The 16,854-nt window shown below is 37.6% G+C and overlaps 1 protein-coding gene across 1 annotated transcript; it reads left to right on the top strand.

The window, feature by feature from the left end:
* The first annotated feature begins 416 nt into the window (after nucleotides 1-416).
* On the top strand, nucleotides 417-5,354 carry LOC107768832 (uncharacterized). The gene is made up of 4 exons (XM_016587986.2): nucleotides 417-690; nucleotides 1,162-3,031; nucleotides 3,179-4,051; nucleotides 4,859-5,354. The coding sequence occupies exons 2-4, from the start codon at nucleotides 1,391-1,393 to the stop codon at nucleotides 4,907-4,909; spliced, it is 2,565 nt and encodes an 854-aa protein (XP_016443472.1). The 5' UTR covers nucleotides 417-690; nucleotides 1,162-1,390; the 3' UTR covers nucleotides 4,910-5,354.
* Nucleotides 5,355-16,854: the final 11,500 nt, after the last annotated feature.

Genomic DNA, 16,854 nt, shown 5'->3' with positions numbered 1-16,854 from the left:
TGTCACACGTGAGATTTGAATATGTAGTTCTCTTATGTTAAATGGATTCAAAATTTTATACACGTACAATAAAAAATGTATTATTACCTATTTATGCAGTATAGCTTTTCGGCAAAGGTTGAAACTCTTTTTAAGTTTTTTCACAGCGATCTTCTTCTCAAGTTATCACATTGTTCCTTCTTTTAGCTTACTGGGCTGCATAACACCCTGTAAGCCCAATCCTAATAAGACATCACAAAGCCTCGTAGGGTCCAAGTAAAAGCCCAAACCCGAAATCCAACTTGGTGAGCCCAAGGTCAAAATTGCAGTTGAGCTGCTCTTTTACACCACAAAGGGCAAATATGGAATTTCAAACATAGCATCACAGCCAAGTTGCGTCTTATAAAAGTACCCAGGGGCAACCACCCCTCGAAACCTCCTAATAATAGATGCTTCCATTTATAAATTGCAATAATTTCACTGTTTTAAAAAGCACATCCATTTAAAGAAAAACAAAAAGAAGAAAAAAGTAAATACAGATTCTTTGGTGACCCTCTTCTCATTTCTTCAACTTTAAATCTCACCACTTGATTTTTTCTTTTTAAAAAAAAAAAAAAATTGAAATTGCTTTTATATATACAGATAAAATACCCCCAAATATAAATCTTTTTTTCTGGGTTTTGCCGATTTTGCCTCCTTTTCCTTTCTCAGGTACTTGACATAGCCTATCTTATTTCCTTTTTTTTTTCTGAATAATTTAATCAATCTCAATATGTTTCGCTTATTTGGTAAGCTGTTTGGTTGCTGAGGTTTTTTTTACTGTTCCATCTGAATTTTGGAAATTGGTATTATTGGGATTGGATTTTAATACTTATTAATTCATCCATATTTGGTGTTAATTATGTTTTTGCTGGGAATTATATTTATTTAGTTAGTTGAATTATTGGGGCTTAGTGCTAATAGCTTGATCTAGGGTTCAGGTTTTGATTTTGGGGGTTTCATTTCTGTATTTAGTTAGATCAATTCTTCCTATTTCTGGTCTATTTCTGAGTAAAATTGAGTTTTTTAAGGTGTTCAATTGTTTAATTTTTGGTTGATTTGATGCCTTACTTGGATAAGCTTATATTAGAATGTTAAGATTTTGAGAATTCTGATACTAATTTTGTAACTGCAAATGGACAGATTTGGAATCTTTATTTGGGCATCTGTTGGGAGACCTTAAAGTAGTAAGGATTCAACATGAGCTTGTAATAGAGGCCTTACCTTACATAAGAAATGATGGGTTGTTTGTGTTTCAGCCGGATTCATTTTGTTCCCTAACTAAATTGTGGCTCTAGTGGTACATGAGATTATCATATAGTTTGATCTGATTCAAGTTTTGGGTTTGTACTTCTCTGGGTGTGATAAAAGGATGGCGAGGGGAGGCAAGGTTGGTCGCAAGACTAGTGGTAGGAAAAAAGCTGGATCCATGTATAGAGCTTCAGATGAGTCAGACGAGGATTACGCAGTTGATGAGGAAGAGGAGTTTGGTGAGTCAGATGGATATTCTTCTTTTATCGGAGATGAGTCAGATGAGAGCTTAGGTGAATTTGAAGATGAGGAGGTTGAGGAATTGAAGATGAAGAAGGTTAAAAAGGTTGTTCGATCAAGAGCACCAAGGAGAAACAGAAAAGGCACTGTAAGGCCTAGAAAGAGAAAGAGAGTTTCATATAGAGAAGATGACGATGAGGATGATGATGGAGATGATGAGGAATTCACACCAGATTGCTTGGATGGAGAGGAGGACCGTTCAGTAGCGAAAGGGAAAAATAATTCTAGCAAGCTACGTTTGCCTAAGGGTACTGTCAAAGATGATGATGATGATGACTATGAAGAAGATGATGATGAGGAATTCAATCCAGATGGCTTGGATGAAGAAGAGGAGTTTCCAGCAGCCAAAGGGATGAAGAATTCAAGCAAGCCACGGTTGCGTAAGGGCACTGCCAAAGATGATGACAAGGATCATGAAGAAGAAGATGAGGATGATGAGGAATTCACTCCAGATGACTTTGGTGCTGATGAGGATTTTCCAGTAATGAACGGGATGAAGAACTCAAGCAAGTCACGGTCGCGTAAGGGCACTGCCAAAGGTGATGATGAAGAGGATGAGGATGAGGATGATGAGGAATTCACTCCAGATGGCTTGGATGCAGATGAGGATTTCCCAGTAATGAACGGGATGAAGAATTTGAGCAAGTCACGGTTGCGTAAGGGCACTGCCAAAGATGATGATGAAGAGGATGAGGATGATGAGGAATTCACTCCAGATGGCTTGGACGAAGAAGAAGATGAAGAAGAGTTTCCAGTATTGAAAGGGATGAAGTATTCAAGCAAGCCAAGGTTGCGTAATAGCACTGCCAGAGAACAGAAGAGAAATAAAAATCATAAAAAGTTGAAAAGCATCACAAGAAAGAAACCGCAGAACAGACGCCGATTGAAAAGGAAAGCAAGATCTGATAATGACGAGGAGCTCATAGACATCGATCCAATTGTGGAAGAAACGAATAAAAAGAATGCAGGTCAGAGGAGAAAAAGAAAGAGACTAAGAGTAGATTCGGATTCAGATTTTGTTGAGAGTTCTGGATCATCTGACCGTGAGTTTACCATCTCTGAAGAAGAGAGGGAACAAGTCAGAGAGGCTAGCCGATTTTGCAGGGGCCTTGTTACAGCTTGGAGGGGCTCAGCTTCTTTGAAAAATTTACCAAAAGAGGAAGCTCCGCGTCTACAAAAAAAACATCCGGGAAGAAAGGATAAAGAGAAGGTGGATTTGAAGACTGAAGCAGGAAAGCAGATTTGTGGAATATGTTTGTCTGAAGAAGGTAAGAGGACAGTTAGAGGGACATTGAATTGCTGCAGTCATTACTTTTGTTTTGCTTGCATCATGGAGTGGTCCAAAGTGGAATCCCGTTGTCCACTGTGCAAGCAAAGGTTTGTAACGATTAGTAAGCCTGCAAGGTCAGACACTGGCTTTGAATTGAGGACCGTGGCTATTCAGGTCCCTGAGCGTGATCAGGTACAGTCCTTTTTTCCTTTGGTAAACTTATAATATTCGTTTAGTTAAGATGTTAGGTTTGATGATTATGATAATAAGATGTTAGGTTTAAACACAAAAATACCAGAATTTCTAATTGCAGTTAAATGTTTAAAATTGTGTTTATAGGTCTATCAACCATCTGAAGAGGAGCTTAGGGGTTACATTGATCCATACGAAAATGTATTATGTACCGAGTGTCAGCAAGGTGGGGATGATGCTCTTATGCTACTATGTGATCTCTGTGATTCACCTGCACATACTTATTGTGTCGGTCTTGGACATGAAGTACCTGAAGGTAACTGGTACTGTGAAAGCTGTCGACCAACTGCACTTGCTTCTTCAAACCAACAGAATCTGAATCCTACACCTGATATTAATAGAACAAGCAGCAATTTTTCTCTTGGGTCACCCCCTGTAGCCAATGTGAGGGAGACGTTTGACCTTAATGAAATGTACGTACCTGATACCCCATTGGCTGAAGAATCTGGTGATTTTCACTCTCCCCGAGATGGTCAAGTTGCTGGGGTTGGGGCATCGACGGTTTTTGACCGACGTAGAATACAGAGGCAAATAAATCAACTGCTTAATAACAGGAGGAGACAACTTGGTAATGTTAATGGGACCTTAGTTGCTGTATCGGGGAATAGTCTCTTTGGCTCCCAAATTGCTCGAAGCAGGGAATTAGTAACTCAACCTGCTGTAGCACAAAGGGCAGTTCCTCATAATACATTTTTCCAGGGAAGGCAACTGGAGTATAATGCTCGTTTATCTCATAATCGGAATATTTTACCTGAAAGGTCAAGTAATTTGAGTGGGCAACTGAATCTGAATGGAGCCTCTACATCATCGCATAGTTTTTTGGGTGATTTTTTAGAAAGTGAATTACAAGGTACTGATGCAAGTATCAGCTTGGGTTTGGTTCATCAGCAACTCCATCCCTGCAGTAGCAGATCTTATGTGGGGCCTGATACTAGCCCATCTCCTTGTCCATTTAGAGAGGTGAGCTCCTTTAATTAAAAAAGGAACACGTATAATAAACGGTTATTGTTGATTACACTAACTTCAATTTGGTCTATTGGAAACAACCTCTCTACCTTCACAAGGTAGGGGTAAGGTCTGCATACACTTTAACCCCCCAGACCCTACTTTGTGGGACTACACCGAGTTTGTTGTTGTTGTATAATCAACGGTTAGAATTTACTAAAAGCTAGTCCAGAGACTTCAGGTATAGTGGAATTTTTAGATTAAACTGTACAGCGATGTAGATAAGCATAAATCAAGTCTTGTGGTCGTTCACACTCCAATCTTTCTATGCCAGTGAAACATGACTCATGCCTTTTAAACGTTTATTTATGTGTTCAGGAGCTGATCAGAGTCTAGAAAGGTTTCCACTGCTTTGTAAAATGTGCATTTTAGCTTGACTGCTTCCACTTCCCGCCACCACTTTTACCAGCTTTGGGTCCGGCGACCCAAGAGCCCGTCACTAGAACCCAACCCTTAAGAGGCTAAGGTCCAAGGGGCCCCTTTGGAATCACTGAATTTGCTTTACTTGTTTTTTTGGTACATGAATTTGCTTTACTTGTTAATGAATTTGAATCCAATTTTCGCGGACCAATACGTCATGTCAATATTTTTGGCTAGCTAACTGAGTATCAAATAGTCCGTGAATGTTTATGACTTTGATAATTTTAAGCAAGAAGTTCATATTCTCTTTTACACTTTCCTAGTATTATTTCTTTTCTTTTTTCCCGTGAAGTTATGGCTGTGATGTATTAGATTCTGAATGAATTACATGCTTTGATACAGTCTACAGTACCTTCAAGGACATTGCCCAGCACTCTAAGAAGACCATTTTAGCTGCATGTGCAATGGAACGAAGTTCTCCTTGTGCAGTTCACCTTAATCTGTAATTATGTTGGAGACCGGTTGGCAATCACACATAGGGGGCAGAGGACCAGTTATCCTCTTGCTTCTTTTTGTACTTAAGCTATAATGGTGGGGGAAATCATGAGTAGGAGACTTATGCTGTTGAAGCATTGGGATTTGATTCGCGTCGTTAGCTCACCATTCTTTCTATCCATTGGCCCTGCCAGAGAATTCCATTTTGTTAGGATAGCATTTTCTCTTTTATACCTGTATACCCCGTTTTACTGACAAAAGATGCCTTGATTGCTGTTGAAGATATGCCACCATTGTTCATTGTTATTTATTAGCAAATTTGTTATCCGACAATGAGTTGCCATTGAGATACTCAGCTGTTTGGATATGTTGGGATTTTACCAATGACAAGGATGCTTACTAATTGCTGTTTTCTGTGATATAATTGGTTCTTGTTGGCTTAGATCCTTAAATGTTTATTGTTCGCTTATAGATGTCATGACAACACTGGCTAGTGCTTTTCTTGATCAGGTTGTTATCCTGGATAGTATTGTCCATGTAACACTCCTTAAATCTGTAGAAGTTTCAAAACTCGCTAAATATAAAATTTAATTTTTTTTTTAATTTTAAATTATACTTCTATTACGGGTTTAAACCCTTGTGATTGATTTTTGAGTTACTTCTCTATTTATAAAGAATTGAATATACAATTAGGGGAATATTAATAATTTTAATATCAGTAATATTTAAAAGTGGGTTTCATTAATTATTAGTTAAGGCAAAACAAAACAAAAAGAGAAAAATAATAAAACAAAGAAAAAAAAGAAGGCTTAAAGCCTGGAATGCAATGAAACGTACAATTCTTGAACACAAGCCTACGAAACAGAGGCATTGCTGCTTACACACTGAGGCCACGAAAAGAATCTAGGTTTTTTTTTTTACAAATTATTAATTCTTGAATTCAGGTAAATAAAATTTTCTATTGCTAATTATCCTACAGTAGTAATAGGTAAGAATTGAATAGTTAATTCCCTTCTTCCTCTATATCAGCAACAAGTTCCATGTTTAGTTGTGAAACATTGAAATTAATTCAAATGCACTGGTTGTTGTAGAATCAATTGTTTGACGGGTATAAATTGGACTAGGGCTTATGTATTGGCTCAAGGAGTTTTGAGGTGAGTTGATATAATCCTTTACTAAAGTGATTTAACTCACAAAAGCACGCATACAAGGTATTTGATGAATTACTTAAAGGAGTTTATATGTACTTAATTGGAGCGAGTGAGTACCTATTAACTTAGAATTGTTCTAGCAAACGTTTAGATGATTTATTGTGATTTATGTGCATAAATTTTCAGATTGTTGTGTTATTCTTATATGCCATTTTCATATTGAAAATTTATGAAGAAGCAAGAATCTTTAGAAATTCTTTTAAATGTTTATTTCATTCTTATGTCATGTTTTACATTTAAGGGTACCAGTATGAGTATGTATAGGATGTTCTAGAAATGATTTAGACTTGAATGGTCAAGAAAGTTGATTTAGATCCTAGCGAGGTCACACAGAATAATTTATTATTAAAGTATTTTTTTTGGAGTATCCTCTATTCTGAGAAGGGGTCATCGTCCAGGCCGAGGGTCCTGATCAAGACGTTGACTTCCTGAAACTACTTGTGCCAAAGTAGGGAGCACACGAGCCGAGGGTCTCGTTACTGAGAATTTGCCTAGCCAAGCTAAGGTATGGTACATGAGCATTGATAACCATGAAGCGAGTGACACCTCGTGGATTGGGCCTATTCGATCAGGTTGGGATCGAACCTGTGCCGATCACACGGACACTAAGATAGAAATAAGTCAAGATAGTTGGAACTCCCAAAGTACGAAGAGAAGTATTTTTTTTATAAAGAAAAAGAAAATAATTTCTTTTAGAATATTCATAAACTGTTATTATGCAATTATTTTAGAATTCTTCTTAGAAATTTTATGTTTTCCATGCATTTAGAATCTTTATTCGTAATGTATTTTATTAATATTTACTCCCTTCTCGTTGAGACTCACTGAGTACAATGGATGATACTGACGTTCTCTTTTGGGAACCTACGTTGGTCTGTGGTACAACGTAGGAACCAGTTTTGCAGGTGAGCAGGCTACGGGTTAGGACTTCCCTCACTTATAGTGTTATTGGTGAGCTCTGGTTTTGTTCGTGGAGTACTCCTTTGAGTCGTCATTATTTAGCTATTTTTTTGTTTACTTAGAGAACTGACCAGGAAATCTCATGTTCTGAGCAGTGCGTCAGTTTATCATTAGATGCATCATAGACACAGTCGGTGAGTTAAAGATTCAGGTGTTTTTAATAATACCTTTGCAATATTTCAGTAGTTACTACAAATAAAGTTTTGAAGTTGGTATATTTTAGATATTTAAATTAATTAAAAGTATTAGGTTACAGTAGTGCCTTGTGACATACAGAGTTTGAAGTTATAATAGATTTGATAAGCGTAGATGGTTCGCTCGGTCATGTTTAGTGATTGACTGTCAGTCCCGGCTTATTCAGAAAGTGGATCGTGACAAACTTGGTATCAGAGCCTCGGGTTTATGGAGTCCTAGAGGTCTATGAAGCCGTGTTAGTAGAGTCTTGTTTATAATTAGCGTGCCATACTTTAGGAAAAGTTTCATTTTTTTCATACATTATATAGTGCAATAGAGCCTACCTCTAAGAAATTATCTAATGTATTCGTTTATCCAAATCTCGCAGAAATGGCTCGTACTCGCAACTCTGACACCGACACTCAGGATGCTGCTCAAGAAACTATTGCTACTATTGTGGCTCAAGTAGAACTAAGAAGGCTTCAACTCAGAAAAGGAAGAGTAAATCCACAAAAGGGTTTCAAGTACCCCGGGTTGAACATGAAGAAGAGGTGGAGTATGATGATCCAGTACCTCATGATCCAGTGTCGCCCCCAACAGCTGCTCCGGCTAATACAGCTATATCTCCAGAGGTGGGTCAGATATTTAATGCTATCAATAGTGTTATGGAGATGTTTAAATCCTTCATGGCCAACCAGAACGAGAGAAGAGATGAAATTCCACCTCAATTAAATAGACAGAACAATTCTGAGTCCTCAAGAGTGAATGAATTTTTGAAGTTGAGTCCTCCATTGTTCCATGGTTCTATAGCTAATGAAGATCCAATGTTGTGGCTGGAGGGTGTCAAGAAAGCCCTCCGAGGGATGAAGGCATTTGATGATGAAGCTGTGGAGCTTGTTGCTTACCAGCTTAGAGATGTGGCTGGCACTTGGTTTGAGATGTGGGAAAAGGAAAGAGATGAAGATGATGGTCCGCCTACTTGGGAAGAATTTGAAGAGGCCTTCATGGCTAACTTTATCCCGGAAGAGGATAGGAAAGTTAAGGCTACAGAGTACGAACAGCTCAGGCAAGGGAATAAAAGTATGCAAGAGTACTACATGAAATTCATAAGGTTGGCTAAGCATGCTCCTCACATGGTTAAGACAAAAAAAGCAAAGATTCGCAGGTTTGTTGGCAGTTTGGCATACCACATGAAGGATACGACATTAGCTGCAACAGTAGGAATGACAGCTTTCTCTTTTGTTGTGGGATTCGCCAAGCACTTAGAAAAAGACAGACAATAAAGGTGAGAAGAAAAATAGCATAACAAGAAAGCCTGGACAACAGGAAGGTTTAATGGTACATCCAGCGGAGGTGGAAGGGGTTCCTCCAATAAGGAGTCATTAGCACCAGCTCAGTCCAGTCATCAGTCAGGTAGTGGGTCTTCCTTCAGACGTACTCAGAGCTAAGGAAACTAGTCTCGCCAGAATCAGAATTTTAGGACATCATCCTCACATAGCCAGAGTCATGTTGAGCAATATTCACAACAACAAGGTCTTTGTGGAACATGTAAGCGGAAACATTCAGGTCAATGCAAGCTTGGGTTTCATGGTTGCTATCATTGCGGAGAAATTGGCCATATAAAGGCCAACTACCAAAAGTTACAACATAATTTTAGTGGTGGATCAACTCGTCCTTATAGTTCCTCAGCTACTATAATTGCACCACCTCAGGCTCGTGGTTTCTCATAATCAGACCGGGCATGGGGCAGGCAGAGGTGCAGATCGAGTTGCTCAGGGAGGGGGACAACCCCTTTTGTTTGCTACACTTGATCGTCTGAGTGCAGAGGCATCTGCAGAAGTTATTACAGGTATACTTCTAGTCTGCTCATGTAATGCTTATGCCATAATAGATCCAGGTTCAATATTTTTATATGTGACTTCATACTTTGCAATTAACCTCGGGCTAGAACCGGAACAACTTAGTGAGTCATTCCTAGTATCTACTCTAGTTGGCGAGTCAATGAAAGTCACAAGAGGTTGTACAGTTTTAGTCCAAGGTCGCAGCACCGAGGCCGATCTCATAGAGTTAGAAATGGTGGATTTCGATGTGATTATGGGTATGGATTGGTTGTCTTCCTGTTATGCCATGTTAGATTGTCGTGCCAAGATAATCAGGTTCCAATTTTCAAATGACGAAGTCTTAGAGTGGTAGCGTTGTTTAGCATCGCTGGTAGGTAAGTTTATTTATTACCTTAAGGCACAACGAATGATCGGTTCTCACCTATTTGGCTCACATCATTAATCCAGAATCAGAACCACCAGCTCTTTAGTCTGTGCCAATTGTTAGAGAATTTTCAGAAGTTTTCCCAGATGACCTTCCCGGACTTCCTCCTGAAAGAATCATAGACTTTGGCATCGATCTCATGCCAGGCACTTAGCCCATATCTATACCTCCTTATAGGATGGCTCCAGCAGAACTTAATGAGTTGATAGAATAGTTGAAAGACCTTCTTGACAAGGGCTTCATCAGGCCGAGTGTTTCACCGTAGGGTGCTCTGGTCCTGTTTGTCAAGAAGAAGGATGGGTCTCTTAGAATGTGCTCGACTATCGGCAGTTGAATAAAGTTACAATTAAGAACAAGTACCTACTGCCAAGAATTGATGATTTATTTGATCAACTTCAGGATGCAAAGTACTTTTCAAAGATAGACTTGAGGTCGGGGTACCACCAGTTGAGAATCAGAGAAGAGGATATATCTAAAACAGCCTTTAGAACTCGCTACGGGCACTATGAATTTCTAGTGATGTCCTTCGGGTTGACAAATGCTCCAGCTGCATTCATGGACCTCATGAACAGAGTTTTCAAGCCATTCCTTGATACCTTTATTATCGTGTTTATAGACGATATTTTAGTATACTCTAAGAGCAAGGAAGATCATGCAGAATACCTCAAGATAGCATTGCATACCTTGAAGGAGAATGAGTTTTATGCCAAGTTTTCAAAATGCGAGTTCTGGTTGTAGTCAGTGGCATTCTTAGGCCACGTGGTATCTAGTGAAGGCATAAAAGTGGACCCTCAGAAGACCGAAGCAGTCAAGAACTGGCCAATGCCGACAACGCCAACTAAAATTAGGAGTTTCTTGGGGTTAGCTGGCTACTATAGAAGGTTTATAAAGGGGTTTTCCTCACTTGCAGCTCCATAAACTAAGTTGACTCAGAAAGCAGTTAAGTTTCAGTGGTCAAACGTTTGTGAGCAGAGTTTTTAAGAGTTAAAGAAGAGGTTGACCACTGCACCTGTGTTAACCTTGCCGACAGGTTCGGGTGGGTTCACAGTGTATTGTGATGCCTCCAGAGTTGGTCTCGGTTGTGTTCTTATGCAAGATGGAAAAGTTATTGCTTATGCTTCCAGGAAGTTAAAGAATCATGAGAAGAACTACCCCACACACGACTTGGAGCTTGCAGCAGTGGTATTTGCATTAAAGATATGGTGACACTACCTTTATGGCGAGCATTCTAAAGTGTTTACATATCACAAATGCCTTCAGTACATTTTTAAGCAAAAAAATTAAATTTGAGACAAATAAGGTGGCTCGAGCTATTGAAAGATTATGACATCAATGTCCGTTATCACTCAGGCAAAGCTAATATGGTAGCAGATGCACTTAGTATGAAGTCAATGGGTGTCTTGGCCCATCTTGCAGTACAAAGGCGATCTTTGGGTCAAAAAATTCAAAAACTGACAAATGACGGAATTAGATTGGATGAGACCGAAGAAGGAGGTATAACTGCTTATGCCTCAGTGCAATCCTCCCTTGTTGAGCATGTTAAGGCTAAGCAAGACAAAGATCCATACTTAGTGAAGTTAAAAGAAGGAGTCAGAAACAAAGAAATCATTGTTTTCACTCTAGGAAGTGAAGAAGTTTTGAAGTTGAATGATCGATTATGTGTGCCTGATGTAGATGGTCTGAGAAAGCCATAATGGAAGAAGCTCATAGCTCGAGGTATTCTATCCACCCAGGTGCTACAAAAATGTATCTGGACTTTAAAGAGTTGTATTGGTGGAAAGGCATGAAGAAGCAAGTAATAGATCTTGTGGCTAAATGTTTGAATTGCCAGCAAGTCAAACCCGAGCATTAGAGGCCCGGTGGCCAAGCTCAAGATATAGAGATACCACAGTGGAAATGGGAGATGATTAATATGGATTTCGTAGTAGGTCTACCTCGCACATGCCGTAAGCATGATTCAATTTGGGTTATTGTATATCGACTGACAAAGTCCGTGCATTTTCTACCTGTAAAGACGATAGATTTCGTAGAGCAGTATGCATAGTTGTACATCAAAGAAATAGTCTGATTGCATAGTACTCCAGTTTCAATCATATCTGACAGAGGCCCTCAATTCACGACGCTTTTTTGGCAAGCATTTCAAAAAAGATTAGGTACCAAGATTAGGTACCAAGGTCAATTTGAGCACCGCTTTCCATCCACAGACCGATGGCCAGGCAGAAAGGGCCATTCAAACACTCGAAGATATGTTGCGTGCATATGTTATAGGTTTTGGAGGTAATTGGGATGATCACTTGCCACTTATAGAATTTGCTTACAATAACAACTATCAAGTCAGTATTGGTATGGCTCCTTATGAAGCGTTGTATGGGCGAAGATGTAGGTCTCTAGTTGGTTGGTTTGAACCAGTAGAGGTGTCGTTGATTGGTTCAGAATTTGTTTGTGAGGCCTTAGAGAAAGTTTAGCTAATCACAGAAAGATTGAAAGTGGCTCTTGTTAAAAGTCTTATTTTAACAAGAGGCATCGTGAATTAGAGTTCATGGTTGGTGATAAGGTGTTTTTGAAAGTTTCACCAATGAAAAGAGTTATGAGGTTTGGTAAGAAATGGAAACTTGGTCCTAGATTTATTGGACCTTACGAAATTCTAGAAAAGAAAGGAAACATGGCTTCTGAGCTAGCTTTGCCCGTTGAGTTGTCCTCTGTTCATCTTGTCTTTCATGTGTCTATACTTAGAAAGTACATTCATGATGAGTCACATATAATACCTGTCGATACCATAGAAATTAAAGAAGGCTTGACTTATGAAGAGGTACCTATAGAATTCTCGATAGGCAAGTAAGAAAGTTGAGAACAAAAGATATAGCATCGGTAAAAGTTTTGTGGAGTAATCATGATTCAAATGAGGCTACGTGGGAGTTCGTGGAAGATATGAGGAAGAAATATCCATATTTATTTGAGGAAAAAGGTATGTGAAACTAGGTTTGGTTTGGTATTTATATTTTATTTATTAAATACAAGTTAGCATGTGTTTATGTCCTTGCAAGATTATACTTAGTTGTTGAAGTAATTTAGTTTCTATCAGAGTATATTTAGTTATTTAATAATTCAGTGTCATGCCAGAGTATATTTAATCCATTAAAGTTAGTTACTTTTTGCAGAAGTGTTGTGCTTTAGATTTTGGTTGGTTATTGTGGTACCTCCTTGCCGGAGTGTGAGTTATTAGTTTATGAGCACTGTATGGTGCCTATGAATGGCTTGTTATGGTATATTTGGTTGATGTTGGTGTAGTTGTGGTATTGGTGACAGAGATTTTTTTTTTTTTTGGATAGTCCAATTTACAGCGGAGACTCTGCCGAAATTTTTGAAATTTAGGGAGCCAAAATTTTGAGTCCCTTGGGAAAGTTAGTAGTGCTAAGAAAACTTAAGAAGTTCAAGGACTTAAGGAATGATTATTAGCTTAAGAATAAGGCCCTAGCAACATTCGAGGACGAATGTTTTTAAGGAGGGAAGATTGTAACACTTCTCAAATCTGTAGAAGTTTCAAAACTCGCTAAATATAGAATTTAATTTTTTTTAAATCTTAAATTATATTTCTATTATGGATTTAAACCCTTGTGATTACTTTTTGAGTTACTTTTCTATTTATAAAGAATTGAATTTACAATTAAAGGAATATTTATAATTTTAATATCAGTAATATTTAAAAGTGGGTATCATTAATTATTAGTTAAGGCAAAACAAAACAAAAGAGAAAAATAATATATTAAAAAAAAAAAGGCTTAAAGCCTGGAATGGCAAGAAATGTACAATTCTTGAACACAGCCTTATTCGAAGGGCTTGTACAATTCTAAACGTACTTCACGTTTCAGAAGGGCAAAAGGCTTGAGAAGCCTACGAAACAGAGGCAGCGCTGCTTACACACGGAGGCCACGAAAAGATTCTTAGAATTTTTTACAAATTACAAATTACAAATTCTTAAACTCAAGTATATACAATTTTCTATTGTCAATTATTCTAATAGGTAAGAATTGAATAGTTAATTCTCTTCTTCCTCTGTATCAACAGTAAGTTTTATGTTTAGGTGTGAAACTTATGAAATTAATTCAAATGCATTAGTTGTTGTAGAATTACTTGTTTGACAGGTATAAATTGGACTGGGGCCTATGTATTGGCTCAAGGAGTTTTGAGGTAAGTTGATATAATCTTTTACTAAAGTGGTTTAACTCGCAAAAGCAAGTGAGTGCCTATTAACTTAGAATTGTTCTAGCAAATGTTTAGATGATTTATTATGATATATGTGCATAAATTTTCAGATTTTTGTGTTGTTCTTAATGCCATTTTCATGTTAAAAATTTATGAGAAGCAAGAATCTTTAGAAATTCTTTTCAATGTTTATTTCATTCTTATGCCATACTTTACATTTAAGGATATCAGTATGAGTATGTATAGGATGTTCCAGAAAAGATTTAAACTTGAATGGTCAAGAAAGTTGAGAAGTTGATTTAGATCCTAGCGAGGTCACACAGAATAATTTATTATTAAAGTATTTTTTTTGGGAGTATCCTATATTCTGAGAAGGGATCATCGTCCACGCCGAGGGTCCTGACCAAGGTGTTGACTTCCTGAAAATACTTGTGCCAAAGTAGGGAGTACACGAGCCGAGGGTCTCGTTGCTGAGAATTTGCCTAGCCAAGCTAAGGTATTGGTACATGAGCGCTGAGAACCATGAAGCGAGTGGCACCTCGTGGACTAGACCTATACGATCAGGTTGGGATCGAACCCGTACCGATCATACGGTAACTAAGACAGAAATAAGTCAGGATAGTTGGAATTCCCGAAGTACGAAGAGAAGTATTTTTTTATAAAGAAAAAGAAAATAATTTCTTTTAGAATGTTCATAAATTGTTATTATGCAATTATTTTAGAATTCTTCTTAGAAGCTTTATGTTTTCCATGAATTTATAATCTTTGTTAGTAATGTATATTTTATTAATGTTTAGTCCCCTGTCGTTGAGACTCACTGAGTACAATAGATGGTACTAACGTTCTCTTTTCGGAACCTATGTTGGTCTGTGGTACGACGTAGGAACCAGTTTTGCAGGTGAGCAGGCTAGGGTTAGGACTTCCCTCACTTCCAGTACTATTGGTGAGCTCCGGTTTTGTTCGTGGAGTACTCCTTTGAGTCGTCATTATTTAGCTATTTCTTTGTTCACTTAGAGAACTGACCAGGAAATCTCATGTCCTGAGCAGTGCGTCAGTTTATCAGTAGAGGCTTCATAGACACAGTCGGTGGGTTAAGATTCAGATGTTTTTGATAATAACTTAGCATATTCCAGTAGTTACTACGAATAAAGTTTTGAAGCTGGTTTATTTTAGATATTTAAATTAATTAAAAGTATTTGATTACAGTAGTGCCTTGTGACATATAACATTTGAAGTTATAATAGATTTGATAAGCGCAGATGGTTCGTTCGATCATGTTTAGTTATTGGATACCGATCCCGGCTTGTTCAAAAAGTGGGTCGTGACAGTCCAAAGACAATTGCTACGTTAACTTCCATTAAAAGAAATCGTAAAAAGCTAAAACTAAGTGTGTCCATCTAATGCTTTGATCAAACATGTCTTTCTTCTTTTTCTCCTTCTCTTTTGATACCGTGTAGAATTCTTAATTCCCCCGGAGATGAAGAGAAACTGACTAAGGCTCATTTGTCTTTTTATTTAAGATTAAGACGTCTGAATCTAAATATATATTTAAATATCAAGATATGTATTAAGATTAAGACATTTGAATCTGAATACATATTTGACTATATTAAGATGTGTATTAATATCCGAATACTAAATAATTAAGACTGTTTGATTTTTAACATCTGAATGTATAAAATTTATCTTTATTTGAAAATTAATAAACATAAAATTCAAATGAAATACTAACTAATCTAATATTCTATCAATAAAATATATAGTCTTTTAAAATATGATAGTTGTTGGTGGTGATGGCTAACAGGTCTAGTCGGTGGTTGGTGGTAGTTTTGGTTGATGATGGTGGTTCATGCTAGTAGCTAGTAGTGATTGGTAGTGGTAGCAATTATGATTGAAGATGGTGGTGGTGATATTTAATATAGCAGGTGATGGTAATAGTTATGATTGAGGAAGGTAGTGGGTGGGTGGTGGTAGGTTATAGTGATGGGCAATGCCGGTTGTGGTTGTTGATGGTGATGGGATGGTCAGTTGTGGTAGTTGAGGTAGATGAGTGTTGATTGTGAGTGAGAATGATGGTGGTCGGAGTGGTGGGGATAATGGGTGGTGATGGTCGATAATGGTGGCAGCTATGATTGAGGATGATGGCGGCGTGGTGATGAAGGTGGTGGTGGAGGTGGTGGTTGAGTATGGTGGTGGTGGTGATGGCATGATCGTAGTTGATAATGGTAGGCGGTGACGACAGTTAATAATGAATATGTGATATCATCTTAATGAAATTAAGTCTCTGTTATAAATCTTAATCATACAGACCTATTCAGACCCATTAAGTGGTTGTAAAGTAAAAAAAAAATCACACTTAATGATTAAGATCTGAATAATTAAGATTTAGACTTTAAAAACAAACGTACTTAACGTCTGATATCTGAATGATTAAGATTCAAATATCCATTAAGTGCAAACAAATGAGGCCTAAGAAAACCTCTAGGTTTTAACAGATACACCTTGGAAAGACGACAAGAAAAACAGGAACGAAAAATTTATACTTCCATGTCCCAATTTATGTGTCACACTTTTTTTCTGTTAAAAAAAAGATGTTATACTTTCTACAATTTCACTTTAAACTTGTTAGTTTACCCTTAATAATATAGGTGCACAAATATCTATATTTATGGCTTGTTTTAAATCACTAACTTTTAAAAAAAACTTTTTTAAACTTCGTACTGAGTCAAACACCGCCACATGTATAAAGACACAAGGAGTAATTTTAAAGAAAGCGGGGTCTAATAAAATTGATAAGGCTGACGTACTCCGCTCTTAACCAAATTTGAAATATTAGATTATTTTTGCAAGTCTATGCTTGGAAAGTGGAAACTGTGGCTTTAGAATGAGAGCTCAATCTTACAAGAGGTTTATCTAAAAGATTCGCACTATAACTAGGAAGTTCCATTTGCATCTGCGTCCAGTTACTAGGATGTTCAGTATCCTATATCTATGTTTTTGCTATATTTTAGTTCCTTCCCAATTTTATCTATGTTCTTGCTGTACATTTTCTTCCCAGTTCTTCTACAATACAAGCATTTACGACATTGA

The sequence above is a fragment of the Nicotiana tabacum genome, chromosome 7 (genome assembly GCF_000715075.1).
Source record: "Nicotiana tabacum cultivar K326 chromosome 7, ASM71507v2, whole genome shotgun sequence".
NCBI lineage: Eukaryota > Viridiplantae > Streptophyta > Magnoliopsida > Solanales > Solanaceae > Nicotiana > Nicotiana tabacum.
Note: the sequence above shows the minus strand (reverse complement) of the source record. Positions and strands in the feature narration are given on the sequence as shown.